The 20,770-nt window shown below is 39.0% G+C and overlaps 1 protein-coding gene across 2 annotated transcripts in view; it reads right to left on the bottom strand.

Moving 5' to 3' along the window:
* OPHN1 (oligophrenin 1) overlaps nucleotides 1-20,770 on the bottom strand; it is a 553,120-nt gene that overhangs the window by 84,798 nt on the left and 447,552 nt on the right. For both annotated transcript variants that reach the window (XM_056130029.1, XM_056130028.1), the window contains exon 20: nucleotides 8,776-8,923. In XM_056130029.1, the coding sequence (XP_055986004.1) occupies nucleotides 8,776-8,923 (148 nt within the window). The remainder of the gene's footprint in view (nucleotides 1-8,775; nucleotides 8,924-20,770) is intronic.

Here is a 20,770-nt window from a genome sequence, read left to right as displayed (position 1 = left end):
CTACTTTCTTCACATTTCAAGTTATAAAGTTGTAAACTACAATCATCATAATGTACCTTATTTCTGCAGAACACATTCATCAATTTTTACCCCATACCTCAATTCCTCACAGCCAACATTCTATTCTGATAGTTTTTAAATGTAAAGATTTGACATGTAAGTGAGATCATAAGCATTTGTTTTCTGTTTCTGGCTTATTTGATTTAGCATTGGTCATCCAGGTTCATCCATGTTGTTACAAAAGATGGATTTCCTCTGTTTTAAAGTTACTACTATTCTGGTGTTTCTGGTATTGTGAAGCGTGGGAGGTATAACATATAACCTGCATTATTTTTAATGATTCATCCATCAAAGAATAATTGGGTATTTCTAGATTATAGCTACTGTGAATGGAGTAAGCACCAGAGTACAATTATCTTTTTGAGATACAGATTTCATATAATATATATATATATATATGACCAGAAGCAGAATTACTTGATTCAGTAGCCAATATTATAATATTTAATTTTTTGAGAAATGTCCTTATCATTTGTTTTGTATCCTTGGTAGAGCAATTTTGACCACAAAAACATACCTTTTTTCTACAATAGTCAGTTTCTTGTTTGTTTGTTTGTTTGTTGTATTTTGGTAACAGTTGTGGGTGACAGGTTAGAGTGATTTTGATGTGAATTTTGTTGACGATTTGTGATATAAGCATTTTTCATGCATTAATTAGTCATTTATGTGTGCTGTTATGAGAAATTTCTGAAAGTTCCTTGACCATTTAAGGATAGGGTTATATCCTTTCTTGTTATGTTGTATTGTTATTCATATATCTTGGATATTATGCCTTTTGTAGGTTCATGCTTAGAGAAACATTTCTCCTATTCTGTATATAATCTCATTCACCCTCCTTATAGTTTTCTTTGTTGTACTGAAGCCTTTTACTTTGAAATGTTTACATTTGTCTATTTTTTGTTGTCTCTGTTTTAGGGATACAATACAAAGTTACTCAAACAAATATCTATGAGATTTTTCCATGCTTTTTGTAATGTTTTATACATATGAAAATCTATTTAAATCTTTATTTTTTGATTTCTCTATACAACGTGATAAAGATGTACCTTTATACTTCTTCATGAAGATATAAAGATTCTCCAGAACCATTTATTGAAGAGATGGCCTTTTTGCCAGTCAGTGTTCTTGGCACTTTTTAAAAGATCAATTGACAATAAATATGTGAATTAATTTGGGGCCTATTGATTTGATTACTTGGGTCACATGTCTGTTTTTATCCCAGTATAAAACTATTTTGATAATTATTATGTTTGAAAATTCGATGTATGATGCTTCTAAACTTGCTTTTTATTAAGAATGCTTTGGTATTTGAGTTCTTTTTATCATAATTCAATGTTGTCACAAAGAAACTGAACTGAATTTCCTATGCTAATTTTACAACATGTCATTTAATACACTTTAAGTATTAGTTCTGTCTTTTAGTGGAGGTGTTAGTTTTCTACATGTAAGATAATATTGTCTACAAACAAGACAGTTCTACTTGTTTCAACATAAGTGGGAAGAGTATATATCCTTCATCCTGAATTTATTTTCTTTTATACAATTACATTTGTCCTATTTAATCTCCTTTTAAATTTTTTTAAAAAATTAAAAAGCATATAAATAACTAAAAAGATTTCAACTTTAAAATTTTTGTTCCATTTTTCAAAATTTTATTTTTAAAAAGAGGTTCACAATATTTGATTACATTCAGCACAGCGGTAGGGCGTTTGCCTTGCACGCAGCCAACATGGCCGACCCGAGTTCGTTCCCTCCGCCCCTCTTGGAGAGCCCGGCAAGCTACCGAGAGTATCTCGCCCACACGGCAGAGCCTGGCAATCTCCCCGTGACGTATTCGATATGCCAGACACAGTAACAACAAAGTCTCCAATGGAGACGTTACTGGGCCCGCTCGAGCAAATCGATGATCAACGGGAGGGCCTTTTACAATATTTGAGGAACAATTCCACCAACCATTACACCTTCCCACCACCATATTTCAGATGTTGACATCCTGAACCCCAACCCCTGCCTCAAAGCAGAACTGAAATAACTTATTTTGTATTGTTTGAACTGCTGAAAATGATTCAAAAATTTTTCCTTAGAGTAAATTGTGTGAAGATCAATGTATTACATGCAGGGGCCATTAAGACTTCTTATAAGAGATTACTACCATGTTAAAGGTTGAGCCTTGTGTTCTTATATCTGTAAAAATGTATTTTCCTCCATGGCTTGGAGGAGACGCACACGTGCTAGGGGAAAAGGGAGCTCAGATAGAGAAGGGAACACCAAATAAAGGGTGTTGGGAGGATCCTCCCAGGATGGGAGATGCATGCTGAAAGAAGACTATAGACTAAACATGATTGCCACTCAATGCCTCTCTTGCAAACCATAACACTCAAAAGGAGAGAGAGAGAACAAAAGGGAATGCCCTACCCAGAGGTAGGGTGGGATGGGGGGATAGGGGTTGGGACAGATACTGGGACCCGCGGTGGTGGAAAATGGGCACTTGTGGAGGGATGGGTACTTGATCATTGTATAACTGAAACCCAAGCACAAAAGTTTGTAAGTCTATAACTGTACCTCATGGTGTTTCACTAAATATATATATATATATATATATATATATATATGTGTGTGTGTGTGATTGGTTGCCTTCTACCAATCACACACACACACACACACACACATATATATATATATATATATATATATATATATATATCAATGATTGGTTGCCTTCTATTTAAACCCCTTAAAATGTGGTGGGCTACTCTTGGAATATAAGTGGTGTGAGGTATGAGATGTCACATGGTTGTGAGCATGGCAGCAGTTGAGTTCTGTGGGTTTTCGGCTGCCGAGGCTGGTCCTAGGGGCAGGAGAGCAACTTACCTCCCCCTCTCCTGGTTGGCTGGAATGAAACAGCCTGGAACCAGGTCTGGTGGCATAGCTATGGCATATCATTTTATCTACTTGATTTTTATATATGATCCTTATTATATTGAGGCACATTCATTTATGATTGTGACCATGAAATAATATTAACTTTTGTCAACAACTGTGTACGTTGTCTGTGATGAATTCAGGTTTTAACTATCAAGGAATTTTATATTTATCACTTGTATTTGACTTACAGTATTTTTTATTTGACTTGCAGTTTTTTTCCTTTTTTCATTACTTTGATGTCAAAATAATGGCAGCATCATAAATGAATTTAAGATAGGTTGTACTGATTCATTAATTTTTTGTAGAATTCTTCACTGAAGACACAGTGAAACTATGTTTTATTTGGAAGTTTTGAAAACTGATTCAGTCTCCTTACTGAAAAGACTTGGCCTGCTGAGATTTTTTTTCTTTTTCATTGTTCACTGCTGTAAGGTGTTGGAAAGTACATGTTTATAGAAATGCATCATTATTTCTTATTAAATTTTTCATTGCATTTTTTCACAAAGGTCTCGTGTTTCTAGGGCAGGAGTAATAGTAGAGTTGGCAGGGCATTTACCTTGCTCATAGTCTACCTGGGTTCAATCCCCAGCATCCCATAAGGTCCCTTGAAGACACTCAGCATAATTTCTGACGCAGATATAGTAGTAATAATAGATTGCTATGGCTTTATAGTATAGATTCAAGTAGGTAGTGAGATACCTCCCACTTTCTTGTTTGTCTACATGGTCTTGGCTATGAAGTATCCTTTATGAGTGTACTCAAACTTTATGATAGATTTTTAAAAAAATTTTAATAGTGAAACACTATGAGGTACAGTTGTAGACTTAAAAATTTTTGTGCTTGTGTTTCAGTTATACGATGATCAAGTACCCATCCCTCCACCAGTGATCATTTTACACCACTACGGGCCCCAGTATTCCTCCCACCCCCTACCCTCCCATCCCACCCTGCCTCTGTGCTTGAAAAATATTGTCTGAATTTAAACAAGGATTTATTGAATCTGTATAGTAGCTTAGGTGAAATGGTTATTATGGTTATTATGGTAACATTGATTATCCAGTACACAAGTACAGAATGTTTTTTTTCTCATTGCCTAAGGTCTTCTTCATTTTTTTCTTAAGTGTTTTGAAGTTTATGGTATAGGTTTCTCATCTGTTTTGTTGATTCCTAAGTACTTGATGTTCCGACCACCATTTTAAATGGCACAGGCACTTTGATCTCTTCTCTCTGATTCACTATTTGTATATAGGTATGCAACCAGTTTTTGTGTATTGACTTTGTAGTCAGTCAACTTGTCGTATTGGTTTATTGTTTCTAGTATCTTTTGTGTGGACTCATTAGGGTCTTCAATGTTCATCATCACACTATCTGTAAACAGAGATAATATGACTTCCATGATACCAATTTTTATCCCTTTGATTTCCTTTTGTTGCCTCATTGCTGTTACAAAGACTTCTAATACAATGTTGAATAAGAGAGGGGGCAGTGTCCTTGTCTTTTGCCTGATCTTATTGGGAATGTTTTGTTGTTGTTGCTTTATACACACATATTATTTATTTATTTTTCACTGTGAAATTCACAGTACAGAGCTGTTCATGGTCTGGTCGTACAATGTTTCAGTCATACAATGTTCAAAACCCGGTCATACAATGTTTCAGTCATACAATGTTCAAAAACCATCCCTCCATAAGCATTCCCCACAACCAGTGTCCCCAGTTTCCATTCTGCTACCTCCCACAGCCTGTCTGTATGGCAGGTACTTTCCTTCTCTCTCTGTCTCTCTCTCCCTCTCTCTCTCTCCTGTTTGGGAAATATGATTAGCAATACAGATAATAAGAGGTTATTGTGTTTATTTGCCTACTTTCAGCATGCAGTTCTTATTCAATGTTATCATTTACAACTGTCTTTGTTATAGTGCCTTCAACTGCCTTCTTCCCCAGCACTTGAGGCAGGCTTCCAATCGTGTAACCAGTTCTCCTGGCCATTGTTTCTACTGTCTTTGGATATTAGTCTCATACTATATTTTTATATCCCAAAAATGAATGTAGTCATTCTATGTCTGTCTCTTTCCTTCTGATCCATTTCACTCTGCATAATACTCTTCATGTCCATACATTTATAAGCAGATTTCATAACTTTATTTTCCCTAACAACTTCATAATATTTCATTGTGTAGATGTACCACAGTTTCATTAACTAGTCATCTGTTTTTTGCCACTCAGATTCTGGCTGTTGTGAATAGTGCTGCAATAAACTTTGAAGTGCAGAGAGGTTCTACTGTGTGCTTTTGGTCCCTTGGGGTATATTCCAAGAATTGGTATATATGGGTCATATAGAAGCTCAATTTCTAGTTTTTTTGAAGAATGCGCATATTAGTTATCAGGAATGTTTTCAGTTTTTCACCATTAAGAATAATTTAGGCTATGGAACTTTTATGGATAGCAGACTTGAAGCGGGTTCCTTTCACCTCTATTTTATTGAGGGTTTTATCACGAATAGATATTGGAGCTTGTCTCAGGCTTTCTCTCCATCAATTTATATAAAAATATAATTTTTATCTTTCCTTATAAGAATGTGTTGTATAATGATATTTGGCACCCATATATATATATATATATATATATATATATATATATATGGTCAGATAATTTTTAACAGAATTGAAATCATGAAATAGAATTAAGATCATTCATTCATTCATTCATCATCCTGTTATTCGTCGATTGCCTCGAGCAGGCCCCAGTAACGTCTCTTTCATCCTAGCCCTGAGATTATATTCAAGGCTCTTTAGGAGAATGAGACCCTTCATTGTTACTGGTATTTGGCATATTTGGTACGCCACGGGGAGTTTGCCAGACTCTGCCCTGTGGGCAGGCTACATTCGATAGCCTGCAAGTTTGTCCAAAGTAGGAATGAGATAATAAGATGTCATAAAAAGATGTCCTGATAAGATGTCACGCGGCCGCAAATGCGGCCACATGGTTCCGGGAGCTGGATTTTATAGTCTCTGAGTCTTGGCCGTTGATGGGATTACACGGCGCCAGGGGGCCAGGTGGTGGGTATGACCCCCGCCTACTGGAATTTGGAGGATCTGGGTGGAGGATGCTCGACTCCAATCCAAGTAGGCTTGGAGATCTCGGCCCTGGAACCCGCATGGCTTTGTCCCTCTGCCAGTACCTTCATGTGTGCGGAGAGTGGTCTCAGCATGGTGGTGACTGGTCCTGGAGGTCTTTGGCTGCCGGAGCCCTGGTCGGGGCGGGGAGGAAAGCTCAACCCGCTCCCCTCCAAGGGGCCCCAGCGAGGAACAGCCAGGCGCGGGGGCAGGAGACTGCACTGTTCTCGTCCGGGAGCTGGATTTTATAGTCTCTGAGTCTTGGCCGTTGATGGGATTACTCTGAGTCTTGGCCGTTGATGGAATTAAGATAACATTTTAAAAACGGTGCTGGGAAAAGTGGATAACCACTTGAAAAATTTCAAAGATGGATCCTAATCTCACACATGACACAAAATTAACTCAAAGTTGATCAAAGAGCTTTAGACTAGACCTTAATCCAGAAAGTTCTCTGGGGAAAATATAGGCAGAACTCTCCAAAACCTACATCTCAAAGTATTCTTCAATAATATGACGCCATTGGCAAAGGCTACAGAATCAAAACTAAACAAATGGTACTACATCAAATTTAAAAGTTTTATTTTGGCCAAAGAAACACAGGCTAAAACTAAACACAATTAATGGATTGGGAGAAAGTATTCACACTCAACACATCAGATAAGGGTTGACATTCAGAATATATAAAATAATCACAAAGATCAACACAAAATCTAAAAGCCCTATCAAAAATGGGGAAGGAAGGAAGCAGAAACTTCTCCGAGAAAGACAAATTGATGACCAAAATGCACATAAAATTGCTCAACATCACTTATTATTAGGCAATTCCAAATCAAGACAATAATGAGATATCATCTTACATCAGTGAGAAGAGTATATATCAAAAATCTGGGAACAATCTCTGTTGGTGGGGATGTGGTGAGAAAGGAACACTCATCCACTGCTAGTGGAATAATTTCAGGTTCAACCCCTATGAAAAATTATATAGACGGTACTGAGTAAACCCAGATTTTAACTCCCATATGGCTCCGCAATTCCATGTTTAAGTATCTTTCCCCGGAACATAAAAAAACAATAATTCAAAAGAACATATGCATTTCATTATTCATTGCAGCACACAGTACAACAGCTAAAATTTGTTATCAACCTACATGCCCAACAACAGGTAAGTTAATCATGAAGATGTGGTATATATACACAATAGAATACTACATAGCTATAAGGAATGATAAAAAATCACACAATTTGCTTCAACATGGATGGAACTGGATGAAATCATGTTAAGTGAAAAAAATGCTGTACATCACTAATAACCAGGGAGATGCAAAGGAATACAACAAGCAGATATCATCTCACACCACAGGGACTGACACATATCAATAAGAATAGCAAACAGTGCTGGTGTAGATGCCTCTCATCTTCTTGTTTTTCTTAAATTGATTTGTAAATTCAGGGAGTTTCATGGTTCCATACAACTTTTAGTAGAATTTACTCTGTGTCTTTGAAAAAAAGTCTTTGAAAAAATTTTAATGGCTATTGTATAAAATATGTATGGTATTTTTGGTAGAATCATCATTTTAACAATATTGACTCTTCCTTTCCATGACAAGGAAATGTCTTTTCATTTCCTGGTGTCTTCTTCTGTATCTCTGAGCAGTGGTTTATATTTTCCAATGTATAAGTCTTTCATGGGTGATCGTATTGCAGACAACCTTGGGTAGGTTTGTCTGATGTCTAGTTAAGTAGATGGATAATCCTACAACATTAGTATCCAGGACTAAGTTTAGAGACTTGCGCATAGTCTGTATGTATCTTAGCTAAGGGGCAGACCTGGAGGCTATATCTATAGGAGACTATAGTAGAGGTTGGGTCCAATAGTGTAGTCTGAAAAATAGGCCACAAGCAATGAAAGGCAGTGTGATGGGCCTCTGTACTTGGACTAGTGGGCAGATAGTCTGCTGATGATGGGGCCTATGTCAGTGTAGAGCTTGGATAGAGAATAATTCTATGATCAGGTTACTTGGCAAGCCTGGCACTAAAGTCCAAATTACTGAAGTTCTATACTAATTATATTTTCCTCCTCCCACATGGAGGGACTCCCTACATGATCTTGGAAGAGTAATGTGTATAATATTAAACTGTGTTTTCCACTCTCTGAAATTCAGTTTTCCTTGCTTTTATTCCTCTCCTAGGTATATCCAATTACAATACATCTTTCTATCTACATTTGAATTCCTTAGCTTTCATCAAGTGGTTTTTCATATATGGGTTGTTCTACAAATTCATGTTACTGTTAAGGCTTTATTCAACTATGATGTCACCAAAATGACAAAACTTATATTGAACACAGTATAAAGTTTTATTCAACCCATCACTCCTCTATGTAAGGTGAAGTTGAATTAAAAATCCTTTAACATTTAGAAAGCACACTGGTCACTCACTTTAATATATTAGAGAACAGAAGTAAAAACACATTTGATCTTCCACATGCCTAAGTAATCACAGCAGCATGCTTTATATATTCATCCCCAAGACAAAAATTTTTCCTTGTATATGACATTTTACATACCTGCTTTTACCTGGCACAAGAACCAGGGAATGTCTATACCTAACTTCAGCTTTTAAATATACGCCTTGCCTCCAATCACTGTTATAAACTAAAGGTGAAACTCATTACTGACCTTCATTTTCATCCATGGCAGACATATAGAAAACTGTCCTTTCTCGTAGAAAACGCTTTGAAATTGTGATGGGTTTGTGCCTTCTTGCTGTTACTCGAGGTGGAGGCACTGGTGGTGCAAGATTTTCCTCAGGTGGACCAGAATAAATCTGTAGTGGGAACATTTCCAAAAGTCATTACAAAATCAGTTTTATCTCCAAAATGATATTGACTAGCTGTTGCCTGTCAGCACTATATCTAAAGTCTGTAACATTAATTTCAGTGTTTCTGAAAGAATCAGGTATATTTTATTAGCTAATGAAACTATCATCAGAAAACCTCTACACTACAGTTGCAGCCATGCTCACAAGTGATTTCCATAAGCTCAAGATGAGTCTCATCCAGAAATTAATCTGTTGGAAAACTAGGGTTTGCGGTTTTGTGACTAAAATCTCCAGGCTAGCATGGAGTCAGGGATGGGCTACCTCCCCTATCACCCTGTTCTTCTGGGAGCTTGGCAGTCATTGTCCATGAACTGATTCTGGCACCATAAATGCTTATTAACTGGCAATAATCCAGAGGCTTATGATTAAATCTCAAAAGAAATAAATAAACTGCAGAGATCCTTCCAGATCCCCAAATCTCCATCTACTTAAAATTTTAACTCCAGCTGTATTAAAAATGTTAGAATTTCTAGTTGTGGAATGCAGACACATGACATCTCAAACTCTATACCACTGATATACTAGGAGTAGCATACCACTTTGGATTGGATGTAAAGTAGAAGGAAACCAATCTAGATTAATAAAATATTAACACACAAGCCTTAATCTGCAACAACATATTAGTAATCTCTTACACAAAGACTTAATGGAGCCAGGGTCAGATACAACCATCTTCACACACTTTCTTCTCAGAAAACTTTCTTTGATCATTTTTAGTGAAATATTCATAACAAGTAGGATAAAATAATAATTTTGCTTATTTATATAAGTAATATATAGGGTCTGCCATTGAGGTAGGCTTGGGTAGTGGTTGGGGAAATTGAAAATAATTGTAGTGGGAAGGTGCAATGGTGGTGGTATTGGTGTTGGAATATTGAATGTAGTAAATAACCATGAACAACTTTATAAAAATGAAAAAGAGGAAAAAAATAAATAAAAGATTAGTACCTAGGAAAAAATAAAATTTTTATACAGAAGATCATACCGTGTACAAGAAACACTATAACAGATTCTTTAAAATACAGTTGATAGGGTAATGGAGACTAGATTTACATCTTCATCATGGAACAACACAAAAAATAAAAAAAAAAACAAATGTAATAATGATTTCCATGGTACTGGATATCTGACAATCAAAAGCAGTGATTTGTTAGATACAGGCATAACAGACAAAGTAAGCCACTTGATTTTCCCAGTTTTCAATACAGAGCCTGAAGATCATAACATAACTGCTTGGTTAGGGGTAAGGGATAGAAAATTCAGAGAAAACCCATCAGAATTTCAAGTTTCAAACATTGATTTGTAAGTGGGGTGTGGGTTGCAAGCAAGTGACTATTTTCAGGAGAAAGTACTACAGATGAGATATCTATACAGTGAGCTCTAGAGATCTGGAAAGGTTCTCTTTTAGACTTTATTGACATGTGTGAAGCAAGAACTACATGACATAACTCAAGGAAACAATGAACTAAGATAGCATAGTAATTAGAAGAGTTCCTGTTTTCAACGGGTGCAGTAGAAAATTAATTAATTTATAGGAACACTGGGGAATGTACATAAAACAAATTTTACTTCATTAGTAAAGAAAATGCAAGAGCATTCTCGCTCTAATAAAATTTAAAAGTACTTGAAAGCATTAAACTACTTAAAATACCTTAAATAAACCCCATAAATATACCCTCAAGAATATAGCTTATAGAAAAGTAAGAATTGGGGACAGGGAGATAATAAAATGGGTAGAGTGCTTGCCTTGCACACAGTCAAATGGAGTTTGATCCCAGGCACCACACATGGTCCCCTGTGACATGTCAGGAGTGATCCCAAATCACAGAGCCAGGACTAAACTCTGAGCACCTCTGTTTGTGATCTGAAAACCAAAATGGTAATGTGAAGTGAGGTCAAATTCACAAAGCCTTGCATCCAATTAAAAATACCGTACTGGACTCAGTAGTGGAGGAAAATGGGCACTGGTGGAGGGATGGGTACTTGATCATTGTATAATTGAAATCCAAGCACAAAAATTTGTAAGTCTACAACTGTACCTCATGGTGTTACACTAATAAAAAAACTATAAAAAATACCGGAAATAACATAAGTATCCAGTTTAATTTTTTTTTTTTTTTGGTTTTCGGGCAATGCACAGAAAAGCTCAGGGATTACTCATGGATCTGAACATTGGAATTACTCTTTGTTGACCTCCAATAACCATATGGGATGCCAGGGATCAAATATGGGTCAGCTGGGTGCAAGACAAGTACCCTACCCACTGTACTATGGTGTCTGCATCTAGTATTTTCTTCTTCTTTTTGTCAAATTTCTCTGGTAAGGATTATAATAATAAGCTGAATAAAATGGTAAGAGTGATCCCGTAGCCAGCCCTTGGGACCCATGGGAGCTAAGTTAGTACATATCCAAATCAAATGTGTCTTAGAAAACTTGAATCCTGCCATTCCTGCCTCCACAAGCCCTTCGGACACATCCCTCACTCTCCAGACATTGTGGACAAGCACTGCTCACCCTTTGACTTGCAGACAGCCTTAGGTACCTGCATGATGTTAGATTGTCTCTACATACAATCAGGTGAGCAAAATGCCCATGCAACTCTACTGCACCCTCCCCAAACACTCTTACGATTGCTGAAAAACTCCAAATTCTTAACTCTGTTTCAGAATACCTCCATAAAAACCCTGGTAATCTAAATGGGATGAACTAGACCTGCACAACCTGTCCGACTGAAATGCCATTACAGGGTCATGGAGAGTAAAAGACCATTAAAACAGATCAGGAAAAACAAAGGACCAGTTCTATTCAATTCCCTATTAAATTCTTGAGCATGTACAAAAATATTTACACTAGGCATGTTCTGAAAAAGTAATTAATAACATACCATTTGAAGATAGAAGAAACAAACCCTAAAGGAATTGGAAACTCACAGTATGTTGTGGGTGCATGTATTCTTACAAGAACAGGGCACGAAAATACCAGGTGGCACAGGGTAAAAAACTACATATTCCTTTAAATATCATTCAAATAATTATAAAAGGGAAGTGATGTGATACCAGGAGAAAGCATACATGTTGGTATAAGTTGCTGACCTTAAAAACTGTCTAAAATATGACTTCAGTCAAACAAACTTTTGCCAAGTTCAAGCTGTTGGATCAGAACATTTTATAATCATTAACTCCTATGCAGTGTTGACTTTGTGTCACATTTCCAAGTGTTTTATACATATTAACTCATTTATTGTTTGTTCACAAATTCCTTTTTCTGAAATTGAAAGGGAATTTGAAGACAACAAACAGTAAACATAAAATAAATACTTTTATATTTTCCTTTCACGGTATTAAAGGAGGAAATTATAATTAGAATAATAGTGAAAATCTGAAAAACCATCACAAAAATTCACAGGGTAGATAAATAGAAGGGGGAAGCAAGAAGAGGTACTTGGTAAATAATATAGGGTCAAGGGTCAGGTACCTTGAACTCATCTAAGGTGTAGAGGCAAGGAATCTGTATATATCTAAACCATTAGAGCCATAACTACAGTAAGTATGGGACTAAATAATTAAAGTTAAATTGTGAAGGAGACAGATTATGCAGTAAGAGTGAACCTGAGTTCATTGGTGGAGGTATGCTTAACACTGGTGGTAGAATTCAAATAGAAACACTGTATATATGAAACTCTTTTGTTAATAACACTGTAAATCATAGTGCCTAAATAAAAACAAAACAAAAACAATATATAAAGAGACAGACAAACAACCCTTAGTCCTTCCCACCTGAAATCTGGCACTAGAGTGTTTCTTCTATAGCTATACAAAGTTAAGCAGGAAACCAAAGTCTATGTAGATTCACTAGGAAGAATAGTAGAGAAGGTATCTAAGGCCAAAATGTTTACCAAAAATAAAGAAGATGCTCTATCCAAAGTTATCATAATAACTGCTGCAGAGTTATGTTCTCAAATCAGATTGTCTGACTACAAAATTTGCTATTTTTCCTCTATCTACCAGAGAAATAAGCATTTTAACTTTAATACACACACATACACTTCCTTGGATAGAAATATGATCACACAAAACTATTATCCCATCCTTCCAAATTCCAGTCTAATTTGGTTTCCTTTGATTGTTTGAAAGCACAAAAGCTTTTATGGTCTTTGATAATGACTTTAGGAAAAAAATACAGAGGGCAGCTAGTCAGAGGCAAATCTGAGTTTATTTGCTTTATGGGCATATAAGGTCCTGGTCTATGAGAACTCAATACAATTTCCCTTTTTTGGCCATTGTTCAGTGTTGTAGTTAACATTCTATTCCTGGAACTGCTTCTTAGAATTTTTAAGAACGAAAATTGTGATAACATTTGTTAGGTCTTAAGGTATGGTGAAAGGAGTTACTGCCTTTACCTGGAAAGGGGTTTACTATTTGACTAACTTTGGTTTCATGAGAAACCCTTACTATTTTTTACTTTTACATATCATTAACTATGAAAGAGAGAGAAAACTTAACCTAAGGCAATAGTTTTTAATTTCCAAAAGCCATGAAATCTAGAATAACTCCAACTCAGAAATTTTGCCATAAATAAGCAACTATCTAGATTTTCCCCAGATGTTACTTTGTGGATGTGTATATCAAAGTGTACAAAACCATCTTGCCTTTCTATAAAGCAACATTATAAAACTTGTCTCTGATGAATCCCAGATTTCCACTGAGTTTCCATTTACACTTTGGCTGAAGCTGTGATGGCTTTCTGGAGTCTGATTATATTAGCAAAAGCCATACTCTAAACTTCATTGAAAACAAAAGTTGTAATGGAGTAAAAAATATAGTGAACACTTAGCATTGGGCAGAGACTATTTTAAACATCAAGCATTTTATGAATTTTTCTCAGAGCCTGCAGACAACGATGAAATTTTCATTTGCATTCCTATCAAGAATCAGAGAGTTGTAATTATGTCTGTATTTTGGTCTCTGCAGCACCTTGTCTTTAACCTCCAGGTGCAATATTTTAGTATGGTATTTATTCTTTTTTAAATTGAATAACTGTGAGAACATTTACAAAGCTTTCAGGTTTAAGTCTCAGTCATACAATGATCAAACACCCTTCCCTTCACCAGTGCACATGTCCCTCCAAGAACCCCGGTATACCCCCCATCCCACCCCTCCCCCTGCCTGTCTGGCATATAATTTTCACTTTACTCTCTCTTTACTTTTATTACATTCAATTTTTCAACAGAAGAACCACTATTATTATTTGGAATTTCCCCCCAACTATCAGACCTACCGAAAAGGCATCATTAGATAATTTGTTTTCTATTGATAATGAAGAGCATATGATGTCACGTGGCCACAACAGATTTTGGATTTCTAGCATTTTAGTAATTAAGATCAGAAGCTGCTGGGTTCCCCAATTGGTTTCTTTGCCTCTGGGATCATGGGCATTTGGGAGCGGAGGAGCCCTTTGTGGGCGGCGACTTGGGGTCTGGTCCGGGTGGCAGGAAGGGCCAGTTCTTGCCTCCATTCCGAGAGGCCCCGCATGCCCAGTCACTGCAAGCCCGTAACCCTCTGTCTGATAGGCTCTGAAAGATGGTGGCCACCATGCTGCCACCACGGGGGAAAGAGCAGAAGGACAAACACCCTTCCCCTCCTGGGGTGGCATGGGGCCATAGCTTGGTTCACAGTCCAGTGGCATTTCTGCCAGTTCCCCAATTGGTTTCTGTGCCTCTGGGATCATGGCTGTTTGGAAGCGGAGGAGCCCTTAGTGGGCAGCGACTCGGGGTCTGGTCCAGGGGGGGAAGGTAGTATGTTATTTATTCTTTTTAAATTTTTTTTAAACTTTAAAATGTGGGCCATATCTGGTGGTGCACAGAGTTTACTCCTGGCTCTATGCTCACTCTTCGCAGGATTAGGGAACCATTCAGGGTACTGGGGATCAATCCTGGGTTGGCCATGAGCAAGGCAATGCCCTGCTTGATGTAGTATCTATAGGATAATATTGGTTTGTTCTTTCTCTCTTGCCACTGGGAGCTTAGGTTTATTGGGTTACACCCATCACATAGCTGGAGTGATAGAATAGCGAGTTTGCCTTGCATGCAAGGTCAATTCCTCGACCCCTTTCAGAGAGTCCAGCAAGCTGCCGAGAGTATCTCGCCTGCACAGCAAAGTCTGGCAAGCTACCCATGATGTATTCGATGTGACAAAAATAGTAACAAGTCTCATAATTTGTTGTGAGACCTTACTGGTGCCCGCTTGAGCAAATCCCTAAACAACGAGAGGACAGTGACAGTGACAGTGTCCCATCATAGTGCTCCCGAGTCACTCCCATTCCTCTGTGCTTATCTGTAATCTCTTCTCTGTGCTCTCCTCCCTCATCAGCTAATCAGCTTTTTCACCTAATCAGATTCTGTTAATTTGTAAGGTCAGATCCTCCTAAGGACACTGAATTTTAAGTTAATATTGCCTTTCTCCTCTTATATCTTTTGAATAGTCTTTTTTTTGTCCTTTTCATACAGAAAAAGGAAGACCATTAATATTATGCTTTTGCAACTTGGGAGTAAATTGTCTCCAAACAGTCTACATTCAAGGGCATCTGCTACCTCCACTTAAGCCTCAGTTGCCCTTAGTTCCTAGAACTCTAAAGCAGGGTCCCGAAGAGTGACTGAATGGACCCAGGGCAAGCTGTGAGCTACTGTGGTATCAAAATGGGCCAGGCCAAAGAGCTACGATACTCAACTATAAGTTGAGAGCATAGTCATGAAAAATTGCTGTCATGAACCAAAAGTAATGATGAGATTAGGATCCTGTTAGGGATAGGAAAGACTAATCTGCCCTGAGTACTGTAGTCTGAGATTGAGATGACCCCAGGAGAGCAATTCTATAAGCTTAATGTATCTCTTACTGTCCAGGTGCAACATATCAAAAGACATTCCATACCCATTTTCCATAATTGCCACACCATACTTGATGGGGTTCTGATAGCAGGCAACAAATCATAGAGGGAAATATATATATATGTGCATATATACATATTTTCAGATGTAAATACCAAAGCTCACATCATCCAAACTTTAACAACATGTTAGTGATATCCTATAGAATGTCTTAATGGCTCTTCCCAAAATAGAACAGTCTTCACACTGTTTTCTATATGAACCCTTTTTTGTAAGCATGTTCAGCAGTTCTTCATAACAGACAATACAAAATATATTGTTTTGGTTGTGTTTTGGGACTGGGATTGGGGTTTGGGATTGGAACATCCCGAATTTGGTGGTGGGAAGGTGTAATGGTGGTAGGATTGGTGTTTGAATATTAAATGTAATCAAATATTGTGAAGTAACTTATCACTTCTTCTTCACTTAATCACTTAATCCCCGTTATTCATCGATTTATTCGAGCGGGTGCCAGTAACGTCTCCATTCATCCCGGTTGCGTGCTAGCGTAGCCCAATGGTATCTGTTCGTTTTAGGAACATGTAGAGCCTCAAACTGATCATTTAGGGTCTTGACGAAGAAGTCTGACCATCTTATAGGTGGGCGTCCACGTGATCTTTTGATGTCTCGTGGAATCCAATCAGTAATGGCTCTAGTCCAGCGGTTGTCTGTAAACCTCATTACATGTCCAGCCCATCTGATTTTTGATGTCTTGGCAAATGAGACAGCATCCCTGATTCTTGAGCGTTGACGAAGATCAGAACTCCGGATTCTATCTCTCATTTGAGTGAATCGTGATATTCCAAGCATAATTCTTTCGATTCCTCTTTGAGAGACCCGAATAGTGTTCTCATCCTGTTTTTGTAGGGTCCAGGTCTCTGAGGCATATGTTAATGCAGGAAGAATAGTGGAATCAAAGAGATGTGCTCGTAGCTGGAGGTTCTTTGTCCTTTTAGTTATTTCTTCAATGCTCTTGAAGGCATTCCAAGCCGCTCTCTTCCTCCTGCGTAATTCAGGTGCCAGGTCATTCATCATGTTGATTTCTCGACCTAAGTATATATAACTGCTGCATTCGGAGATGGTGGTTCCGTTGAGAGCGAATGGAGCGTCAGGAACAAGGCTGTTTCTCATAAACATTGTCTTCGTAAGAATCAGCTGTAGTCCGACCTTTCAACACTCACGGTCAAAGTCCGCAAGCATTTGTGCCGCTTGGCTGATGTTTGGTGTTATTAGAACGATGTCATCAGCAAAGCGGAGGTGGTGTAGTTGCCGACCATCTATCTTCACTCCCATGTTTTCCCATTCTAGTCGTCGCATGATGTTCTCGAGGGTGGCACTGAAGAGTTTTGGTGAAATGGTATAACCCTGCCGAACCCCTCTCTTGATATGGATGATTACTTCTTTGTAGAATGGTGAGATCTTGGTAGTGAATTCGCAATAGAGCTCACGAAGGATCCTGATGTATTGAGTTTGTACGCCCTGATTGGCTAGGGCTTCCATGACCGCTTCCGTCTCAACAGAATCAAAGGCCTTCTTTAAATCAATGAACGTTAGACAGAGCGGCATCTTGAACTCCCTCAATGAGCTTGGTTATTGTGTGGATATGGTCAATGGTACTGAATCCTTTTCGGAATCCAGCTTGTTCACATGGTTGTCCTTCATCTAGTGTTCTGCTAATCCTATTCAGGATGACTCGAGTGAATAGTTTGTAGATGACAGACAATAGGCAGATTGGGCGATAGTTGCCAATGTCGTGGATGTCTCCTTTCTTGTATAGTAGTACAGTCTTGCTGGTTTTCCATTGGGATGGAACCTTGCATTCAGACAGGTAGCGTGTGAAGAGTCGAGCTAATGTATTGATGAGTACTGATGGTAAGTTCTTCAGGTGTTCAGGTCTGATCTTGTCTGGGCCAGGTGCTTTTTGTTTCTTTACCGACGAGATGGCATGTTGGATTTCGGAAGGGAGAACATTGGGAACGACATATCCATCATGTGATATGTGGTATGTGGGCAAGTGGATGTGGCTATTAAAGAGATCTGAGTAGAAGTCATGAATAATCTTCTCCATTTCCCTTCTGGAAGATGTGATAGATCCATCATGATGTCGGAGGGCAGTCATCTTGGTTTTGTAGTTGGTGAAGGACAGGCGGGCATTACGAATGTTTTTCCCAGCTTCTGCTGCATCTACCAGTACTGCTGCTCTCCTGTTTTTGAGGTCATCCTTGATGGCTTTTCTGCACTGTTTTGCTAGTTCGGACATTTGCTTGTGGTTGCCTGAGGCACGTGCCACGCCACGTTGGCGAATAAGTTCAAGAGTGTTCGAAGAAAGACGGTTTTTTGTGGTTATCTCTCTCTTGGCATTCCTTGCACAATCATCGAGGTGCTGAATCATTCGATCATATTCCTCATCAATGTTGTCAATGACGGCATCTTCCCATGTTGCTGCAACAGAGCCAAAGAGTTCCCAGTTGGTGGTTGTTCTGGGAGTCTTCTTCTTAAACCTTGCATTCTTTTCTCCTCGTTCTGTGAGGTAGAATTTTGCACGAAGAAGACGGTGGTCTGATCCCGTTTGGAATTTTGGGACAACAGCTACATCGGTTAGGCAAAACCGCCGATTGAATATGATGTGGTCTATTTCATTGTGGAACCGTCCATTGGGAGACTCCCATGTCCAACGTTTAGATTCAGCCTTTTGGAATTGTGAGTTACCATGGAAGGTTTTGGTTGACATGATGAACTCAGACAGTCTGTCACCCTGTTCGTTCCATTCCAGGCCATGGGTTCCAATGTGGAGTTCATCGACTGATCTTCTTGGTCCTATCTTGGCATTAAAATCACCGACAATGATCTTGTAGAAGGTGTGATCTTCTTTATAGAATTTCTCCAGCTCCATGTAGAATTTCTCAGTTTCTTTTTCACCATAACTGGATGTTGGTGCATAGACAACAAAGATAGAAACTGCCGGTAGTGAGCCACATTTATTCAAGTGTAATCGTCCGATTTGGGTTGTTAGGCATTCAAATGAATCAATGCTTGTGACTAAGTTTGTGTTGACAAGGATACCGACACCACCGACGCCTCTTTTATCACATGTTCCAAGGAACAGTTCTTCTCCAGTGTCGAAAACAGCATGATGGGATTGATGTCTTCTTGTTTCGGTCAGACCAATGATGTCGTACTTGATCTTTCGTGCTTGTACCATAAGGTCTTCAATGGATGCAGCAGATGCCAGTGTACGAGCATTAAAAGTACAGACAAGGTACAGCCCGCCCCCAAGGGCCTGGGTTCCTCTCTGGGCACGCGCAGCTAGAAACAGCCCCGAGACAGCCGGTTTTCAACCCCTGAGCCGCGTGGGACGGGCACAGAGGCCCAGCTCTGGGCAACAAAGCTGAACGGCTCCAATTCCAACAGGTACAGCCCGCCCCCAAGGGCCTGGGTTCCTCTCTGGGCACGCGCAGCTAGAAACAGCGCCGAGACAGCCGGTTTTCAACCCCTGAGCCGCGTGGGACGGGCACAGAGGCCCAGCTCTGGGCAACAAAGCTGAACGGCTCCAATTCCAACAGGTACAGCCCGCCCCCAAGGGCCTGGGTTCCTCTCTGGGCACGCGCAGCTAGAAACAGCCCCGAGACAGCCGGTTTTCAACCCCTGAGCCACGTGGGACGGGCACAGAGGCCCAGCTCTGGGTAACAAAGCTGAACGGCTCCAATTCCAAACACGAGACATTCCCAACTCCTCGCCCAGTGCCAGGGACTCTTTCCAGAGCCGCGGCCGCTAACGCGGCCGCGAAATATTTTCCCACTACATATGCCATAGGAACCATAAGCTAACTTCTTAGATGGAAACTTCTCTATTTTAGCTCAGCCACTAGAAATACAGTTGCCAATAACTCATAAGCCTATCTTAACTCACACTGCATATCAAGCAGAATAGTAACACTGAACGTGAAGGACTAAACCACACCTCTCACAATGGTAAAGCAACGCAAAAGCCCACCAAACATTCATATTGAAGAGTCTAGCCCAGATGACACCAACAGTACTGTAGTGTTAGACAACCTCTCTGACAAGGAATTCAGAAGGGAGCTACTTAGGATGCTTAGGGAATTAAAAGAAACAATGGAAAGCAATGCCAATAGAAGACAAGAGGATCTGAAGGCAGAAATGAGGAAAATGCAATCAGAAATGTCAGACCTGAAAAATCTCGTAGGCGAATTGAAAAGCTCAGTGGAAGGCCTCAGCAGCAGAGTAACAGCGGCTGAGAACAGAATCAGTGAGCTCGAAGATGAAGTTCAGAGACTCTCCCGAAAAGAGCAGAAAATGGAAAAGAGACTCACAATTCGGGAACAGATGGCAAGAGAAGATCGTGATGAAGCCAAGAGGGGTAACATAAGAATTATTGGAGTCCCAGAGGGACAGGAAGAAAACCTCGATGAAGAAGAAACTGTCAAAGACATCATTGCTACAACATTTCCAGAGCTGAAGAAAACTTGTGACCACATTCAGGAGGCCCGAAGGGTACCAGCTAGAAGAAATCCGAATAAAAATACCCCAAGACACATTCTGATCAAAATGACCAAAACCTTAGACAGAGACAAAATTCTGAAAGCAGCAAGATCGAAGAAAGAAATCTCTTACAAAGGAGCATCCTTAAAATTCACAGCTGATTTTTCTGATGAAACCCTCATGGCCCGAAAACAGTGGTGGGACATAGTAAAAAAACTCAATGAAATAAATGCCTCCCCCAAAATACTTTTCCCAGCAAGACTCTCATTCATAATAGAAGGAACAACACACAGTTTCACAGACAAACAACAGCTAAGGAACTTCATAGACTCAAAACCATGGTTACAAGAACAACTAAGTGGGCTACTT

The sequence above is a fragment of the Sorex fumeus genome, unplaced genomic scaffold, assembly GCF_029834395.1.
Source record: "Sorex fumeus unplaced genomic scaffold, SorFum_2.1 ptg000073l, whole genome shotgun sequence".
Classification (NCBI taxonomy): Eukaryota; Metazoa; Chordata; class Mammalia; order Eulipotyphla; family Soricidae; genus Sorex; species Sorex fumeus.
The sequence above is the reverse complement of the archived record's forward strand: the minus strand, read 5'-3'. Positions and strand labels throughout refer to the sequence as shown.